Genomic DNA, 20,007 nt, shown 5'->3' on the forward strand with positions numbered 1-20,007 from the left:
TTAGACTTTATCCCCTGTTCACATTCACTGTGGCAGTGCAGGAGCTGGAAGCACTAAAGCAGCAATCTGGGGTGGGGAGTGTGGTGCATGTGGTGGATACCCCCATGCACCTGGGGACTTGTCAGGCCTGTCTAACTGGGCAGTGGTCTCATTTGGACTGTTTGTGTTTTCTTACTGATGGAAGTAAGACTGGTCTGGTTCTGGGTCCTCTCTTAAGTCCATCATCTGTTTGATGATAGATGTATTTGGTTTTAAAGCATTTTCCATGTGGTTAGCTGGTGCTTAGTTACCCTGAAGTGGATCAGTTGTGTTAAATGTGAGCCAGATAAAAGGCATCCCTGTTTGTCAGATGTTGGTAAGGTGTGCTGCTGCCTCCCAGTAGCGTGGTCTGTTCTCTCTGTTAAGTTGGTTTTAGGAAGCAGGCGCCACAAAGCCTGCTTTAACCATCCAAGGGATTTCATGGTACTTCCCTGCCTCTGGTGTGAGCTATTCTAAAGCTATTCTGCTTTATCTCTTGTCAGATGGGGAGGAGAGGTTGGATCACTCTTTATTTTGCTAAAATTATGCCTACAGTGGTCTACAAAAGGCAGTGTAACATCCTTATCCCTTAAGAATAAAAGGGCAGTAGTACTGTGAGTGTTCAGGTGCTTCTACATGGTGGATGATGTTAATGACAGATGAGTATTTTTACTGGTGTCTTGAAGAATGTTTTGAACATATACCTGAAAATATTATTTTGTTTCTCAATTTGTGATATCAAAGACTTATAACTCTGCTCTTCCCTAATTTCTGGTTGCCCCTAGGGCTTTAACTGCATTTTTGAAGTTTTATTCATGTGATTGCAGACTGTGTTCCACGAGGTTCGCTTAGCCAGCAAGATGGGCAGTTCTTAGGAAGGGACTGTCTTGAAAGGAATGAAAATCCCTTCTGTTTTTTTTTCTTTTAAAACTTGAATGAAAGTGATAGTATAGCAGAAAAGAAAGCTGGTTTAAAATTAGGCAATGAGCTTTGGATAGGAGAAATGGCTGTAATGCAAATTTCTTTAATGATAATGCTGAGCAAAACTAAAACTGAATTTTTGACAGATGATTACATAGGATGTTTCTTTGTGTGTGAACTGAGTGGGTTTTAAATTTTTAAAAATGTTCAGTACTCAAAGTTGCAACTGAATTCAGTGTATACTGTTGGTATCAACAGGCTTTATAGCTCTTCTGTAAGGAGTAAAAAGCTTGAAATATTCTCTCCCCCCACAGCCTTAAACCTAATTTTTTACTGATTCATGTGCCATTTCATGTCTTTTTTTCCCTCTATCTGTAGAATGGGAGCAATGCTGCGAGGTCCCACAAAAATGTAGGTGTAGTCATTAACATGTCAGCTCTGTGTATGTGTAATATGTCTAGCCATGTTCTGAGAGTCTCCTCCCTACAAGGGACTTTGAGGAAATGAGTTTCTTCCCGTGTTCAGTGAAACTTGGATTGTTTAAGATGTAAATTAAAAAGAACAAACCCACCAAGGTTTGTTCCAACATGAAGGAACAGTAGCTAGTTGCCAGCTTCTCCGAGCACCACCTAGACAGGGTGCCTCCAAGAGAACACAGTGACCCATCTCACAGGTAGCCTAGCCTCAGCACAGGGCACAAGGATCCCTGTTGCACAGGCTCTCTGGTGCTGTGGTGGTTTGTGCTGAATCTTATGATTCTGCAGTCTAAATATCTTAATATATTTTATTTTTGTTTCAGTTTTTTGTGGTATCTATGCTGTGGTATCTATACATGAGCCATACAGGTATGAAAATTGATGGTGTTCCTGGAGGTTAATACCTTTTTCTTAAAATGCTGTAGTGCAAAAGCCAAAATATTTCATGTATCTTGTAATTACAGTTAGTGGTGAATTTACTGTTCTAGTTTAATCTTAGAGGTGTAATGAGCTTTTTTTCATGTTGGATGTTAAAATTGTATGGAGGCTGATGTTCTAGTTGATCACAATGTAATAAGTGAAATGAATATATTTGGAGAGACTTACAATTTGGTTTTTTTTAGTTTCTTATTTATAACATGTTCCTCACTGTGTAACAGCAAAACCAGTATAGATTAAGAGTTAAGGTACTGTGGTCAGCACTTTGTCCTGTGTGCTCCAGGGAGCAGAGCACTTGCCTCGAGGGTCAGTGGGCTGTCTGTACTTGGGAGATTTTGAAGATCATGAGGGTAGAAATGGCAGTAGGCGCTACAGAAGTAAGGAGATTAGGAAGTTCAGAGAATTAACAACTGAAATACACTTCTCTTGACACAAATGCAGCTTTCAGATACTAAATGACTGGTATTGTAACTCAGAAAAATTAATTTATTCTATTAAATTGTTGAGGAGTTTTGGCTTGCCTCTCTACTTTATGGATAACTTAAAAAAAATTATTTGAGGAAAAGCTGCAACATCTTGCATTTCTTCCTTCATAGTTTACTTTTTCTAAGGAGAGTGAGAACCAAAAGCCCTATGGGAAGAGACATTGCTTGCTCTGTTCCTGCTCGATAGATGACCTCTGCTTTTAACTTCCTTTCCAATCCTTCTTCAGATAGCAGAAGGTACTGTTTATTTTTGATATGTGCAAAAGGCCTGTGCCATTTTAAATTCTTGCAGAACAGCCATTTCGTGGACTCAAGTGTTTAGAGTTCTCAGTTTGCCTCCTTATATCTGAATACTGCAAATAAAATTTGCTGTACTTTCTGGTGTTTCTCTAGGTAGATGTTTCTTCTTCAGGACTGCTCCTGGCTTTTAGTCCTTTTCAGCATAGAAATAAATGGAGGGATGGAATGTAGTGAGCCTTTTGTTCAGAGTGGGGTGATTTGAGAATATCACAAAACTGCTGTTATCTTGTGACCTGTTAGTCTGCATCACCAACAAGTGACCCATGAAGTTGTAGTGTGCTTCTCCCTGCTTGCTGCCTCTTCCCCAAGGGGACAGGAAGCGTCTGGTTTTGTAGCAAATGAAGCTGAAATGGGCAAATTCTGCTGCTCTCTTTCTGTTTGGATACCTTTTACAGAGCTGCCTGGAAGCAAGAGTAATTGCTGCACATTTCTCTACATAGATGAAGAGGGAGATGTAGAGATAGGCAGGCAGCACGTCACCTGTGTATGTGCAGCCCAGGCTGTTAGTTTTTATCTCTCTTGACATAACGTTGTGTTCAAGGCAGATGTTTGCTACGTAGACAGGCAGTCTTTTTGTGTTCTGCCACAGATGTCTTGCTAACTTTGGCCAAGACAATAGGTACTTTCTGTAAAATATAAATACGTTTTTCTTACCTTATAGAAGGATTGTAAGCATAAACTTGTCTGTGCATTGTATATCTGTTCATTGTAGTGAGAGTAGTACAGTGTAATATAGCAACATTTATACTGCTCTACAGGACACTAGCAAGGATTTGTTTTACTTTTGATTGACAAAGGCAACCTAAAGGGGTGCCATCATATTTCCTTTTAACTTTTCTTCTAACTTCGTAGCATACAGTCATAAAGCAATGTATTTAGTGGCATTTTTTCTTAACCAGAACATTGATTTTTAACTCTGAAGAAAGAAAAGTTACTGCTTTTGACCTTATAACTGTGTAGTAAATCTTCCCTTTCCAGGAAGAAGCTGCATGGAACCTAGATAGGATTGTTTAAGGCCTTTTGGGAGATTTTAGAGAGGTTCGGATCACATTTATGCATGCACAGACTATAGTGGTTGAAGATGACAAGAAACATGAGGTGGATGTGTTAGCTGGCTATCCAGTTGCTGCCAAAGCTGACAGTTGTCTGGAACAAAACTTTATTAAAAGCACTTTAAAAGGGAGCTTTGTATCTCTGATTATTCAGTCACTGTAGCAGATGTTCAAATCAGATGCTGTCATTAAAAATGAGTTTTCCTGATGATGCATTTGTTTTTCAGTATCTGTATATTTGTTTTAAATGGACTAAATGCTTAGAGCGGTATTTTAGACAGTAAGAGTTAACTAGTCAATAAACCTTGTCTCTGTTATCACTTTCTTTAGCAATGAAGAGTGCAAAATGGTCAGTGAGGACTGCCTTAACAAATCTATTTCTTGGTGTTTCTTTGTAACATTCAGCCTCTGTCAGCTTGCTGTTAAGTGGTGGAAGTTGGCATTGTTGAAAAAACACCAAAATCCTTCTGCCAAATCAGAACTTGCTCTTGGTAGTTCCGAATCATATAGGGAACAGTTGCAAGTGAGGAATCCAGACCTTTTAGAAAAACAAGTAAATGTGACACTTGGGATGATATAGCAACAAATTTCAAAGAAATGGATGCCATTCTTTGTCATGAACATGTTCAGGATATCACCTGTGTAGTTTGTGTGTGTTCAGAGTGTTGACTTGTCAGGGTTGTTCTGTGTATGTGGTATTGTAGCCAACAACTTGAAATACCTGGTTTTAGCAAATTTTTTATTATTTAAACTGTTAATTGTATGAGTTCAGAATAAACTTTATAAATGAGGGCATTTCCAGAAGGAATGTTATTCACTGTTGATACTTTCTCGTGGTGTATTTTTTGTAGCAGCTTTTCTGTTGTATTGGTAGAGGAGGGTTTCCATGGTGGGGAAAGGTATTGCAGACTGGGATTTTGGCATAGGAAGTAGACTCTGCTCTTGCCTAACTCAGTACTGTTTATAAGAGCCTAGAAGGCTTTACTGGACACAGAGTTATTTTAGATGTGGAGAATTATTCTTCCAAGTGGACTGTTCTGCACTGGGGCACAGCATGTGTTTCTGTTACAGTGCCCATGAACTGATCTATTGAATTTGGTAAAGGTGTGCAAAGGAGACGAGACAATATCGTGATACCATTCTTCAAAATGTAGCCTCCTAAGTGCCACTGATGGGTGGTAATTCCAGACAAACAGCCTTTGATCTATTAGTGATACAGAAGTATAGAATCATCCAAGTTGGAAGAGACCTTCAAGATCATCCAGTTAGACCATTAGCCTAGCACTGTCATTGAAACCATTATATATCACTCAGATCTAGACACCTCTTAAACATCTCCAGGGCTGGTGAATCCACCACCTCCCTGGGAAAGTTATTCCAGTGCCTGACCACTCTAAAAGTGAAAAAGATATTTCTAATATTTAATCTGAATTTCCCCAGTCTCAGCTTAAGGCTATTTCTTTGGATCTTCTCACTGAAGGCACCATGGAAGAGACCAGCCCCCCCCCTCCCTACAGCCTTCCTTGAGGGAGTTACAGAGAGCAGTGGGGTCCCTCCTGAGCCTTCTCAAGACTGAACAACTCACTCAGCCATTCCCCACAGCACAGGTTTTCTACACCTTTCACAAGCCTTGTTGCCTTTCACTTGACACGCTCCAGCACCTCAATGTCCTTTTTAAAGTGAGAGGCCTAGAACTGAACACAGTATTCGAGGTGTGGCCTCACCAATGCTGAGTACAAGGAGAAATACACTGCATGTTCTTTCAATTGTTGTTTGTCCCTTCATTCATCACATTAAACATTATTCAACAGACTCAGGAAGGACCTTGTCGCGGTTCTGTTGCTCATAGCAGTATTTGCTATGCTAACGCTTCCTGTACACAGTGCACATGGAGTTATATTGGAAGTCTGGGAAATGGATAGATAGATACCATGTTGAATGTTCTGTGCTCTATCTTATTTTCTCTTTATTATTTAATTTATACTTGCTAACTCCTATCCCTAATATAAAAAAACTCACCCTGCAAAAATACTGGCATCATAATTTCTGGGGCAAGATGAGAAAAGTTTGATTGGTGAAGAATTCCTTCAAGAAAAGCTGCCAGAAAGAAAAACCTAGCTAAAACCTGACTTATTATATGGTTTTACATGCCAAATAAAACTAAATGTTGATTGATTTTCTGAATAATGAATAAAATTGAAATGAGACACAGCATACCATTGTTTCAATGAGTATTGTTTAAAAAGTAGCTTTCAGACCATCAGCATCATTAATTTAGACTTCAGTCTTGAAAGCTGTCATAGACATACAGGTTTTACCATTTTTTAATGCTTAGATATAAGTTTTAAAGGTGCTCAGTCAGTTGTGGCTTTTTTTTTTCCTTTTAAGGTCTTTCTCTTACATTACTGTTTGTCTTTCTTGGGTACTGCATTGCACCTCAAACAGGTTGTATTTACACCTGTGCAATTGTTGTCTGTGGAATTGAAGGAAAGTGTAATTTCTTGTATGCATGCATAGGGGAAATACTGTCACTCAGCAATTCCTGAGAATTCTTTATTGATTCAAGCATTACTCTTGAGCTAGCTGTGTCTTTCGGGCAATTCAATTGTACTTCCAGGGAGTAGGCTTGGAAGAGGGACTAGTCAGAAATGAGGCATTGCCTAGGGCAGGGTTGCATGCCAGGTTTAGCCCCAGTTACAGTAGAGTAGTCCCTGGGGAGCTGTTGTCCTCTCTGTTGTTTGAATCACTTGCTCCCTGAGCTCTCAACGAGCCATTCTGAGCTACCATCCTTGTGGCACAGACCCACTCACATGAGTATATGTTGTTGGCCTTTGGCCAAATTAAAGCATTGGTAGGCAACTTGTAAATTCATCTCTGCCTCTGCTGCCTACAGCCATCTGATGAGACACATAATCCTCAGGAGATCCCTAGAATACAGCGCCTAGCTGAAGGCAGGGAGAATTAAACGTTCTTAAATTGTTACCCAAAAATGTCTCCTAGCTGGTCTGGAGTTGGCCCAAGTGCTTCATTTGTAAGTCTTTTTTCAAGGTGTTGGCAAGGGTTCCCTCAGGAACGTATTTCTCCGTAATTCTCTTCTCTTTTCCAGGTTGTTGGCCACAAAATTGAAATCAAAAACTGGCAGCACAAACATGAGGCCTTAAGATCATTATGGGGTTTTTTTTAACATTAAAGAATTGATTTCTGTTATAGAATGATTTGCAGAAAATTACTTATCTATTCAGCAGCCAAAGTTTTCTTTATTTTAGATCAAGTTTCTGGACTGTTGAACAGTTGGGAAAAGCAAAATAAACAATGTTTAAGAGCTACAGTAATTTCAAAAAGATTTCCAAATGGAAATAGACTGCTACATCTTGGGGAGAGAAGGGACATGGAATATTTTCCTATTCTTTGGGCTCCAGAAGAATTAATTTTGATTAACCTAGCAATCTATCCAAAATACATTTCCTTGTCAACTTTTTAGTCCATGGGAAATTGGTTATAAGTTACTGTGTTTGGGGATATTTTTTTTCCACATCAGAAAAAACTTTAATTCTCTGCTTAGTATTTTAATAAGTTTCCATCCAGCAATTATAGAACTGCAATCAGCATATATAAGTGTATAATATTCGTCCAAAACTGCTGTCTTTTTATGTTCATAGGAAAGATTTTTTTTTCTTATACTTTTAGATTTTCCACAGTTGTGCTTTTTTAGGCTAAAATTTGGCAGTTAGATTATTTCCCTCCCACAGGTTTTATGTAGACCAAAGCCTGATCTGTCTGCTAATTATCTGTCTTTTACCCCTCAGTCTCCTTTAGATTAATAAGAAAAGCCTGTTAAGTTCACCTAGGCACCTTAGCAGTGGTAGGGGGGTGTCTGCTGTGTTATGTGCTTCAGTGTTCTCAGGTGCTGAGAAATACTGCATTTTCACTGTGCTTTAAAATGACTCTTGATTAATTAAATGGATTCTGGTTTTTTCTTTACCCTGGGCTTAGATATGTCTCTCTGTCGTTAGGATTTTTTTACCTTTTATGATCTTTTCAAAAGGCTTGTTTCACTTGAATATCAGGATATATTTTTATCCTTTGCTGTTTCATCTACTGCCACTGTTAGCTTCAGATACAGCTTAGGTTTTCAACTTGAATGTAGTACCTTGAACTTTTTCAAGTTACCTGTTGTTTGGAGGTTACAGTAGCTACGTAGTCTTCTGTAAAAGAAGTTAATTCTGTTCCTTAGGAAGTCAATACTTTTAAGCATTTCTAAACTCCCAGGTGAAACTTTGTCATGAGTAATCTATAGCTGTTTTTTAAAGTATTTTGGAAGAGCTGTAACGCTGGGACATTGGTAAATCGTGTCCTCTAGGCTTTTGTTTGTCTGGACATAAATATAGTTCTGGGATTTTGTTTTATTTAATCTCAGATTTTATTTAAATCTCAGAGATTGTCTCTTTTTCTCTGCCCTACCGACTGCTCATTTCAATTCAGTGGGACCTTCTTGACATCAGGATTGTGATTCACATTGGATGGTGATGAACTTCAAAGGCTTCTGCTAAAAATGGGTTGTATTTTTGCTGTTACCTTGAAATTGAACTCTTCTCAAATTAAAACTCCTTAGCTTAATGCCATTATACTAACATTTCAACTTGATTTCTTAGCACGTTACTCATTTTCAAGGCTGCTTCCAGTTCTGTTCTCTGTGATTCCCAAAACACACAGTGGAAGAGAGGCTATTCGAGACATAGTTTTGCAGCACAGGTCGATTTTGTGACTTTGGTTTTTTGTTTTATCAGTTTCTCAATCCCACTGCCCAAATGTTCTATTTTAAATTGAACAGGTGTAATTTTTCAACTTAGAAATCAAGATTTCCATTCATTCCATACAGTTTGATGATAGTTGATTTGCCTTGCTTTTTCACTTGGCCGGACTTGTATTTTAGTGCTCCCTCTATTCCTTGACTGACATCTTGTCCTGGGTCACTTTATTCTCCATTGGCTTTTATAAAGCACTGAAAGTATAATCTGGAAGAGACTTGGATCAACATTTACATAACTATATAATAGTTTATTACCAAATAGTTGGTTTTATTTGAGGCAGAAATATTAGCTTCATTAGCCTATTTTCCTGGAAATTAAAAAGTCATTTCTGGTTGGTTCTGCAGTAAGGAAAGCCCAGACTTTCATAAAGATGGGGAAGAAGAAGGAAGTTGAATGCATAGTTTGATTGGTTTGGTTTTGGGTTTGGTCTGGTTTGTTTTTTTTTTTTTTTCCCTAAATGAAACAAGAGAAGAGCTCAATTAAAAGGAAATACATGTGGATGCAGATACGTATCTTCATATTGGTATACAGAGAAAGGTAGTTGTGTGGCCTCATTTTTAAGAGACTGCTTAAGGGTTTAAAAATCTGGGTTTAGTAATTTTCTGTAGACTGTTCTGCATTTGATATTTTTAAGCTTTTCTTTTACCTGCTTGCTGGTAAATGTGTATTCTAGAATGACAAGAGCTATCATACTCAGTTGTTATGAAGTTAAATTTTTGGAGCATCAACGTAGTGAGTGGGATAAAACCATACTTAGGATATTCCAAAATGAAAGAAACAGTTACTTAAGGACTTCAAGGATTGCACTGCAGTGCTGTTAAACAGTGGCTTCTATACCTGGAGTGGTTACTATGCTTAAAATCTGGTTTGATACCTTTAAAGGAATCTTGATGAAAAAACAGATAAGGGAGTGAGGGCAAAAAAAAACCTGCTTTCCAGGCTGCTCTTCCTGCTATTGAAAATGTGTATGCTGCCTCTCTGCCTCTTTTTTTGCCCCTTGCCCTTTTAGCTGGATATTAGTTAGAATTACTGTTCTAAAGGATGCTACTGCCTTTGAGGAAGACTACATGGCACCAATATTATCAACGTTAATGTGAAGTTTTCCTAAAAATATGCTGCACAGAACTCTCATACTATGTGTGTTACCATAAAATCTGAGTGCCTACTAGGAGCACATCAGGAAATTCAATTTACATTTGGGCTATTGTTAAACGGTCTTTTTCCATTCAACAGATAGGTCTCTGTGTTGAAGTATTTTGCTTTGGCATTAAAAGCTATACGCGTAGAAATGCATTAAAGAAACCAGACCAAACCAGTTTGGCTTTCACTTAAGTGAAAGATGGTTTGTGCTGGTCTTGAATTCAGGAGAAGGGAGCCTCAATCTAATCTGGAGAGTTGTTCTAAGAAGAATGTGGCTTCTGCATAATGAACTTTATCTTCATTGTAGAAAGCTGACAATGTGTGAAGCTGTTGATCTTTCTTCATTTCAGAGCTGTAATTGATGGCCAGATAATAAGAGTCAATTCAGGGTAATAAGAGTCAAAGATAAATACTGAGCTTGATTCCATATTTAGTGGAAAAGAAAAATAGTCTGATCTGTCAACCCTTTGTGTTTGGATCTGCAAGGCTGTTCTGCGTAGTCTACCAGTGTTCAAGATGGAGGTTGTAGTACAAGAGTATCACAGAAGATGCAGTTTTAGAAGGTGAATAATTGCAGCTGCAACTCTCTGCTAAACTTTTTCTCCTAAAATATCAATTTTATTCAGGCCTGAGCAAGTACTTGGTTACATAAGTGGATCATTTGCAAGTATTCATGTATTTGGGGTACACTTGCGATACAAGTGTAGTTGTACTTCACTGTTTCTTGGTCACTGGTTCTGAAGTGTTCTAACTACCATGGAGAATCCTTTGAGGCTTTATAACTCTGTTTTGCTAAGGTAGAGTACTGTGTAATAGATTATACCAAATGCCATGAAAAAGCTTGCAGATTGCTTCTCCGACTTAGAACTTTGACTCTTGACATATCCCATTGCGTAAGAAATTCTCAGGGGAATTTGGAGTTATTTTCAAAACAATTCCTGCTAAAAATGTCCTTTTCAAGACAAGGTATCTGTATATATTATATTAGCTTTTAGAGAAGAGGCTGTCTATCCATCTGATAAAATAATGTGGAGGATATCACCATTCCCCAAAAATACAAAAGTGACAAAATGTTGGTAATTAAAAAAACCCCAAAAAACTATCAGAAGAAGAATTCAGAATCTGTAGTGGTTACAAGAAATAAAGAAATACATTTTTTAGGACTCTAACATGAATTTCAGGAACACCTCCAGGTGTTCTTTGGAAGATAGTACAAGTTTGAATGGCAGTGGGTAGTAGCAATGCCAGTCTTTCCTCCTTTACCTCATGGTAAATATGCTGTAAGTACTTGTGTAATGTGATTGGATGTCTCTTGAGTTAGTGAGTTGGCCTTCAGGTGTAGGACGTTAGTTCAAATAAGAAGTCTGGGTATATTTTTCAGGACTGTAAGTTATGTCAGTCTTGTTGGTAGCAAGGCATTCTGTGAGCAGGAGAATTTATAAAGTCTAATGCTTAAAAAGGTGATATGTCCTTTAATTAATTAAATTTAATACATAATTTTTATAATTAAAAAAAAAAAGTCCCTCACATGAAATGCTTTAAAACTTCCAGTACCTCTAAAAGTAGGTAACTTGTGCTGAGAACTGAAGGTACAGAGCTGCTTGTTCTTGATAAAACAGCTGTGTGTTTGGATGTGGATAGTGTATTTAAATTACAACATGAATGAGGAAGGCAGTTCTTGGGATCCTTCCTGGGATTTCTTTCTGTGGAAATAAGGTTTGAATCCAGCTTTTCTGTCTTGTCCTTTAAATCACGGAGATAGCAGGGTGAGTGTTGCTTTTCAGTCTTTAATATTTAACAATAACAAAACCCAAACCAAAATAAACCCCCCTAACATAATAGCAAAAAACCACTTCAGCAGAAATAGTGAAGAGAATGCAGTGCATTCATTAGTGTGTGTCAGCTCCAAAATTTGAGTAGAAAAAGAAAGGGTTATATTTTATCTGTGCTGTGGATTGCCCCTTTACATGCTACATCACCATTCTGACCAGTGAGTTAACCCAGGGGTTCTGATCTCTTTAGTGCATTAGTATCTAGAGACAGTACTGCTGCAGAGCTGCAGCTATCCACAGTGATTATTGCTTTCCCACATTTCATGAAATAAACAATGTAAGGTATCGTAGTATCTATTTCTGTAATGTACTCATGATTTTGTAATTGCTGGAGTTACATCAGTAATTTTAAGTGATCACTGAACTTTTGTGGGCAGTGTCTTATCAAATAGGCTTATAAATCAAAATATTGCTAGACCTGCTTCATTAAATGATTTACTTTGCTAAACTAAAATGCTTTTTTTTTTTTCCAGAGTGGCATACACTTAGAAACTTCTGCTTTTATAAAGCAAAACAGTAATAATTTAAACTTTTCTGACCAATCTGTTGTGATTAATTTCTTATGCTTTTTCAGAGCAATACTTTCCCATTAAGGTATGGATTATATCCATACAGATTGGGAAAGATATGCTGAACATATCTGCTTTAAAAAAAGTATATCCTTACTACACAGTCCATTAATGTAAGAAATATTTTTTATGCATATGAGAAGTGTTCAATTTGTTATAGAAACCCTTGAAAGCAGTACACAAGCACAATTTAGGGAGCAAGAGTTTAAAGAGGATTCCTGATTGTTCTGCACTCAGCATACATGTAGATAAACAAACAGTTTTAAACCCAGGGAGTTTACAATCTAAAGGATGTGGAAATCAGAGAATTTTTTACTAGGCAAGTTCAGTAGCAGCGTTACAACTGCAGAGAAGCCAGCTGCAGTTTCAAACTGCATTGTTGGAAAAGAGTCCTCCAGCTCTATATATGGCTGCATCTGGGTGTAGTAACAAAACGTGGTATCTCCAACCTGCCACTCATGGTTTGATTTTTCAAAAGAAGACTCTGCCACAAACACATTTCCTGAATGTTTCCTTACCAGCTGTTTATGTCTTGGTGTGATTCTCTTCCATTGGAGGTGATCTGTTACCAGTTCCTGTGGTAAAGGAGTGCTAACACCTCACTTGCTATCATCTGCCTTCCTGCAGGAGCAAGGGCAACTTGAGTTAGCCAAATAGCAGAACCAGTGCTTTCCCTACCAGAGGGGTTAGCTCTATGGCCAGGAGTGGCCAAAATGTCAGAAAGATCTGACTAGGGCTTGAATGCTGAAGATTTTGAGATACCCAAGTGTCCCATAAGAAAGTGTGTCTTGACTTATTAATAGTGAGGGAAAAGCTACGTTGATGCATTGGTTAGAATGTTAAGCTGATGGGTAGAGGTTTATAGCAGCAGTTAAACTTTGAAAACTAGTTTTCACAAAAACAGAATTTCAAAAGCTTTTTTTCATGGCACCATTCTTTGCTGAACTGCTGTGTTGTCCTGTGGGACTCAAAAACACCAACTTGTTGTGTCTTAGTGAGAAAAAATTGAGGCTATTTTACTGTGTGGTACTTGGAGGCTGTGCTATTACAATAGTGCATTAAGACTTGGACATGAAATATCTTATTTAAAATAAAGCAACTGAAATGTTTCCAGTTGAAGATAAATTGAATGTTCAAGTAGTTGAAAAGATAAAAACACAGAATGCAGTTTGTGTAAATATGAAAGACTTATTTGTCTACATCATCTTTCAGACTCATTAAACAGCCATAAGTGATTTAAATACAAATTAGGAAGCTGCACATCATGTTGCAGCCTACTCATGTAGGCTGAGCTCATCAGAAACTCCTTTTGTTCCTCCATTTCCTTCCACCTTACTTTCCCTGCAGATGCCAGCAGCACTGATTTACCTCATTTACAGGGCTCTGTTGAAGCCATTACCTCTGCAAGTGTCTCTGTTATTCTTGGTTCCCTTTTTATTGCTGATCCTGCTCCTTTTTTCTCTGACCTTTGGACCTCCATATTACACTGCATTCCTCTGCATGAGTTGAGGACTGTGATCTACTTTCTGAATTTCCTTTTTTCCCCCTATAATTCCTGCTTGTTGATCTTTGACATTGATAGTCTAATATTTAGATAACACAGAAAACAAGATCATTGCAGAATGTATTGCAGAACTGGGAGGTTTTATGCTGGAAAATACTTTGTTCCTGTCAGCTAGTTTTTAATCTATAAATAATTGTCGGGTTGGCGTATTGCATACTGCAGGCTCTGTGTCTCTTACATGCCTCTAACAGGTTCTTGTTTTCAACCAGAATTGACAAGGCTATTCTGATATGCAGAACTTGCCACAAAATTTTTGTAATTCCATGAGTGCTTTGGTTATTAGGTAACAGATGGTGTGTCATTGTCAAGTTGAGGGTACAAATCCTTGGTTTGCATAGGCCAGTGGTATGTTTGGCTTGTTTGTGAAATGTTCCACTGCAAATATTAGGAAATGTAATGAATTTATATATGTATTTTTTTAGGAGCAATGGATGAACTTCATAGCCTGGACCCAAGAAGACAAGAATTGTTAGAGGCAAGATTCACAGGAGTAGTAAGTGGCAGCACTGGGAGTACTGGAAGTTGCAGTGTTGGAGCTAAAGTAAGTCCTAAGAGTAGTCATTCAGATCTGCCATCTTTGAAATACTAATATATCTCACACCATCTCATTTTCATATTGTCAGCGTGATTTACTTGTAAAAGCATTGGGTTGGAAGAGGCTCTCAGAAAAATCCCTGTTTTTCTGTTATTTTGCTTTGAGATAGGATTGTTTATCCTGAACCTTTCTGTGACATGAACGTCGAATTGTTCTTAAAAAACACTGAAGAATGAGCTTATACAAACTCTTTTGTGGCTTTGCTGTGATCGGAGATGGAAGATTTTCCCATTATTTAGGTGGAGTTGTCCCTGCTGCAGATGACCATCTACTTAGGGGGTCTGGTGTGACATCTGTTTTCAAGATTAAACTCTTTTGAAGATTAATAGATATAGATAAATAAATTATTTCAACATTTTCAGACATTTATATCAGCTTCTCTTAATTTCATTGTAGAATTCCTGTCCTTTAGTATCTAAGCCAGGTTGCAACACTTGAGGAAGAACCTTATGAACACTGAATAATTACCTTCCATGTGTTGCATATTTCCTTTCAGTTAATACATCTGCAAAATAATTTTGTCTTTGTTGCGTATTCTTTTCAAGTTACTAGCTTCAGCTTCCAAGACTGATTTCTGCAATACTGTTGCCTAGCCAGAAGTACTCAAATTTGTATTTGTGCATTTGAATGTTCTCCATCAAATATAGTACTTAATAAACTGATATTAAAAAGGTGTCATACTAATATTTTTAGGTGTGTTTCCCTTATGACCAAATTACTTCTGAATTCTGTTTCCAAACTGTTTGCAGTGTCCTCATGTTTTAAGTGCTTTACATAAACTTGTAGTATTTTTAGCTTCCTATGATGTATTTTAGTTACTGGTATAGATTACAGAACAAAATACTTCCTGATAGAAGACATTGATGAAATTTCTGAAGACATGTCATGTATCGATTACTATGAACAAACTACACAGAATTGAAATTATTATATAGTGATCTTGCATCATATCTTAATTTGCTTTGGAGAGTGACATGAAGGTAACTGTCACAAAACTGTAAAAAGGCGACAAACTTGTTACTACCATTTAAACCAAGAAGTGAGTTAAATAGGGGAAGAAATGAGATTGGATTGACACACTGACAGTGATGCTCTAGTGGTCTTCTCATTTTGATTGCAAACTTGTATATTTGCCATATCTGATGCTTAAAATTAGAAAGAGACAAACACAATGATTCTGGCCCGTTTTGTTTATTTATTCCTTGGGTTCTCTAATGCTGCTTACTCCCCTAATTAATTAACTCATTTTAATAGCTCAGGTAGCTGCTCATAATTCACATTAGTATTTGTCATTTTTTATTACTAGATCTGTACTTCTAACTTCATTGAACTTTTACTTTTTGATATAGCTGTTTTGGTCCATTATTTTGTTGCAAATTTTCCCTCATAATCTGTCTGCTGCTGTATGTGTAGTACTTTTTTTAAAGGCATTATCGACTTTCTTGGGGTTCCACTTCTTTAAAATTTGATTCCCTGTGAGTCACTGCTTACCATTTCCATAAGTCTATTGAAGTATTTTTCTTGTTGTCTGTTGTTAGCTGATTTTAGCTGTTAGCCAAATTACATTCCACTTTCACATTCTCAGTTTGTTCATTCACGTTAGCCAGAAAAAAAAAATTTAAATAACTAATTTCCTTTTTCACTCTACCATGGAAAAAATACATTGCTTGTCCCTGATGCATTCCAAGATTTGTATCTCATCCAGTTAGTTTCCAAATGGATATCTAGATGAAGTGGTGTTTTTTTAATACTATCTAATGCTTTGATAAATGTTTGCAACAGATACTGTTACCACTGTTTCTTATAGATGCAGATCCAAGAGTTTTGGAATTTCTGGGAGGAAAAATCCCATCATGTTCAAGCTTTTTCAGTAAGCAGGGTTGGAAATACAAATGTAGGTTACCGATATTATTGTTGTATCTGACTTGGATGACCAGATAATGACAAAGGGCAAGAAAGGACTACATACAGACATTTCTGCACTAGAGGCTGCCCTGGGGGTGAAAAGATGCATGGAAATTTTGTGTGTTTAACTAATATTTCTCTAGAAATTTTAATTCAGAGATGATTTAGTTATTCAGATATCACAGATGAGTACTGTCCTGCAAACTGATACTGGGCTGGAATTTAATGCTCAGGAAAAAACTGCCTTGGAACTATTTCACTTCAAAGTATTTGTTCTGCCGTCTTATATGGAAGAGACTGGTCCATCAGTATAAGAGTTTTGGTGTTGTTTTTTTTTTTAATAAAAAGACACTCAGCTGATGATGACTCATAAAAATGTCCTCGTGACATGCTGTGTTCAAAAGATCTCTGAATAAATCAGCCTTAGTAAATGTCTAAAAAAAATACTGTAATTTGGGACTGTATCACTACTTGGGGTTGTTGTTGTTTTTTCTTCACTCACTAATGTAAATTTAGTGTATTGGGGGAAATAATTTGTTTCAAGAATGTAGAATAATACTGTCAATAGGTGTTAATTTTCTCGAAGGCAGACTAGACTATTGCAAAGATTATTTTTAAATGTATTCCGTGACAGAAAATGAAAACTTATTGTACTTAGCACCTCTTTTTCTTCAAAAATTGAAAAATTCTAGTAGTCTCTAGAACTTTCTTCAATGGTTTTGAATATGCTAGGGTATAACTTGCCTCAAAAGCAATGGAAATTCAGAATTTACTGTGCCCTGTGAAAATACCCACCTGTCAAACTTCTTATCCCTCTTTCCAGGCACAAGTGCTCTATAGTTAATTTTTCCATGAGAGCGTGAAATGACTTACTGGTTGTAACTGTGAGTGGTAACAGTGGATTATGTTTTATAACTCTGTGTATAATGTTGAATATTTTATTTGTCTTGGTAGGCCTCAACAAATAACGAGAGTTCAAATCACAGCTTTGGAAGCTTGGGATCTTTAAGTGATAAAGAATCAGAGGTAAGTGTATGGAGCAGATTCATTATTACCTCAGAATTTTAATGCTAACAAGTAATTTATTTTTATTCTACTTTGATGCCTTATTTTGTATAGAAGCTTTTAAAGTAAAATGCAGACTACTCAGATAGATAGGAAAGAGCATAAATTACTGAAAGACATTATCTCTTGGAAGAGGAACCATGACTGGAAGAAATTAGTTTCTTTGGACTTTTGGTCATGAAACTAGCTGCTTCTGCTTCTCTGTTATCTATGTAGTCATGGTCTGAGGATGCATACAGCTTTTGGAGCTGAAAATGTTTGTATAGATTGCTGTCTTTTGTTTCATAAGTAATAAGTGTTTCATCAGCACACAACTTTTATCTTTGGACGAATCCTTGAAAATGCTCTAGAAACTGGTTTACTGTGTTTTCTTTTCAAATATGGATTTATGGCAAGGCCAGACATCCTTAGTAGACATCACCTTTTGTTTGTAAAACCTGCAGTTATCACTGCATATTTTCTTACCTAAATCCAGTTTGTAATCCAAGAAAAGGATTCATGCTTTTACTAGGTTTAAATATGCAGAGCTCAGACTTCCCTTGAGTAGAATATTTTCCTCTTAGTGATGAGCATTGATATAGTTGCACTAATACTACAACTCTTAGAATGTACCTATTCTGGGGTCGGTGAATCCCTCTGACGGTTTTGCCTCTGCGTGTCACAGATTGCATGGATAAGATTTATCCTTTGTAACCAAGAGTGGATTTCTGACCTAGGCCATACCCTGTGTGACAGTGTGCCATGCTGGAGAGATGTTTATTTGGAATGTGCTGTTGGTGTTATTTTCACATCAGAGCTTTACTTTGAGGCCTAATTGTTCATTTGCTCAGTCACTGCAAGATGCTTTTTTAGTGGGCTGTCAGCAAGTGAATTTAATTGGTTCCCAAAGCTGATACCTTATAAATAAAAGTTCTGTATGTGTGATTTGTTTTTCTTGTAGAAAAAAGCTCTACTATGTTTTTTTTCCCCTCACCTTTCCCAGCTGGATTATGCATCCAACTGCATAGACTATTTTCTTAATCAGAAGATTCTGTCTGCCTGTTGTTTTTATTCACGGCTTTTCCTAGAAATACTCTGGGCAGTGATGCAGTTCTGATGTAGGTGTCGGAATGGAAATGTGCTGCAGTAGCCTGAAGGTTATGATGCATTATTGCAATTCCTTGACAGAAAAACATGTCTATGAGTAGTTGAGTGATCTCAGAACATCGGCTATATGCGTAATAAGTTTTTGGTGTAGGAAAATGTTATTTTACAGTTCTATACATGAGATACAGAGGCAAAGCTCTTCCAAGGCATGTGAGTTTGAAAGTCTCTGCACAGTGTTTTAACCTCAAGCCTTGCTTCTGGGTAAGGATAATATTTTGTCTTTTAAATATTCTAAGACTTGTACTCTAAAATAGATACAGACATCTTTTTCGAAAATGTCGTTGCACAGAAGTCCACTGTGCTCCATTGCACAGTGAAAGATGAGTCTTAATGACATTGAGTAGCAAAATACATTTTCTTGACCCTTTCAGAAGTTGTTAGTCATATTCACTTTAATTATAATTGTAATAGCAAGTATGTTAATAAATTTTTACAGTTCTTAAAATCACATCTGGTTACTTGTATGCTAAAGTACCATAAAAAGTAAGCTGTAGATTTTGATTACTGCAAACAGGTTGTGGGATTGCTTTGTTGTGTTGGTTTTTGTTTGTTTTAATAGCATGACCTTGAAGGTTTCACAGTAACAGTGATGGTAGTGTGGAAATAAGACTTGCTCATTGGAGAGGCAGTGCCATCACTTGATGTTGAAAGAGCACTGTTGTATTATAGTAGGTCTTGGGAGGAAAAAAAAGTAGATATGCAAATCTCAGAATCATTGAAATTAATTTCTAGCAAGAGTGTCAATTTCTGATCAAACCCTGATGATGCATTCATGTCATTACTCTGCTTTCATCATGAAGTGGCACATTAAATCTGTGAATGTGAAGGGAAGACTCAGGGGAAGCACAGTGAAATTGAGGGGAAAACTAGGATCAAGACCAAGATGTATGAGGCTCTGCTAGTATGCCAAGCTGTGTGTGACTTTAATATAACTTTACAATCTAGCGCTGGATAACCTTAAAGGTATTTTATCTTGCTTATGAAATAGTAAGATTTTAATTTAAATCTTGGCTATAGGTAAATACTTCGGCAGCTACAGAAAGTAGCTTCAGTCTTCATTTATCAGGGAGATACTCCCCAGCCCCATTAGTCTTCAGTTTCTTGTAATTCATATGACTCCATTCATTAGGAAGGATTTTGGAGTACATTTTCTAGTGATTGATGTGTGCTGTACATTATCATGTGAATTTTGTGCTTAGAAAAAGGGAACATGACCTTGTTAAGTAACCTCATTAATAACCTCATTAGTGTGCTAGTACTTTCTGGTTTGGAAGGTTAAATTAAACACTGAAAGAAATCAGAAGAGCTTAAGGAAATACACATTTATGAATAACTTGAGTTTTAAAACTATAAACCTCTTTAAATGGCTGGTTTTACAAGCCACAGCAGCTGGAAACTAGTTTTGGTTGGGGAAATCTTACCATTAATTAGATTTTAAACTTTTCTTTTCCTTTTTTTTTCTTGATATGGTAGGTAAAAATTACTGCATTAGAGTGTAACTGCAGAATTGAAAGTTGGAAAACAAGAATAACATGAAAATGCTTGGTTAAGTAGTTTCAATTTAGTTCGTGGAATGGTAGCTTAATGTTACCTATTTACCTGGCTATAATTCCAAATTATTAAAGTTAAAATTCTAAGCTATGCTTTCTGCTTGTAGAATCAACAGTCTTGAGTTAACTCCATTTCAGGA

At 37.0% G+C, this 20,007-nt stretch overlaps 1 protein-coding gene across 4 annotated transcripts in view; it reads left to right on the plus strand.

Moving 5' to 3' along the window:
• TLK1 (tousled like kinase 1) overlaps positions 1-20,007 on the plus strand; it is a 68,200-nt gene that overhangs the window by 11,763 nt on the left and 36,430 nt on the right. For all 4 annotated transcript variants that reach the window (XM_053947245.1, XM_053947244.1, XM_053947248.1 and 1 more), the window contains exons 2-3: positions 14,029-14,147; positions 17,061-17,132. In XM_053947245.1, the coding sequence (XP_053803220.1) occupies positions 14,034-14,147; positions 17,061-17,132 (186 nt within the window). In that variant the 5' untranslated portion in view covers positions 14,029-14,033. The remainder of the gene's footprint in view (positions 1-14,028; positions 14,148-17,060; positions 17,133-20,007) is intronic.

The sequence above is a fragment of the Vidua chalybeata genome, chromosome 7 (genome assembly GCF_026979565.1).
Source record: "Vidua chalybeata isolate OUT-0048 chromosome 7, bVidCha1 merged haplotype, whole genome shotgun sequence".
Lineage (NCBI taxonomy): Eukaryota > Metazoa > Chordata > Aves > Passeriformes > Viduidae > Vidua > Vidua chalybeata.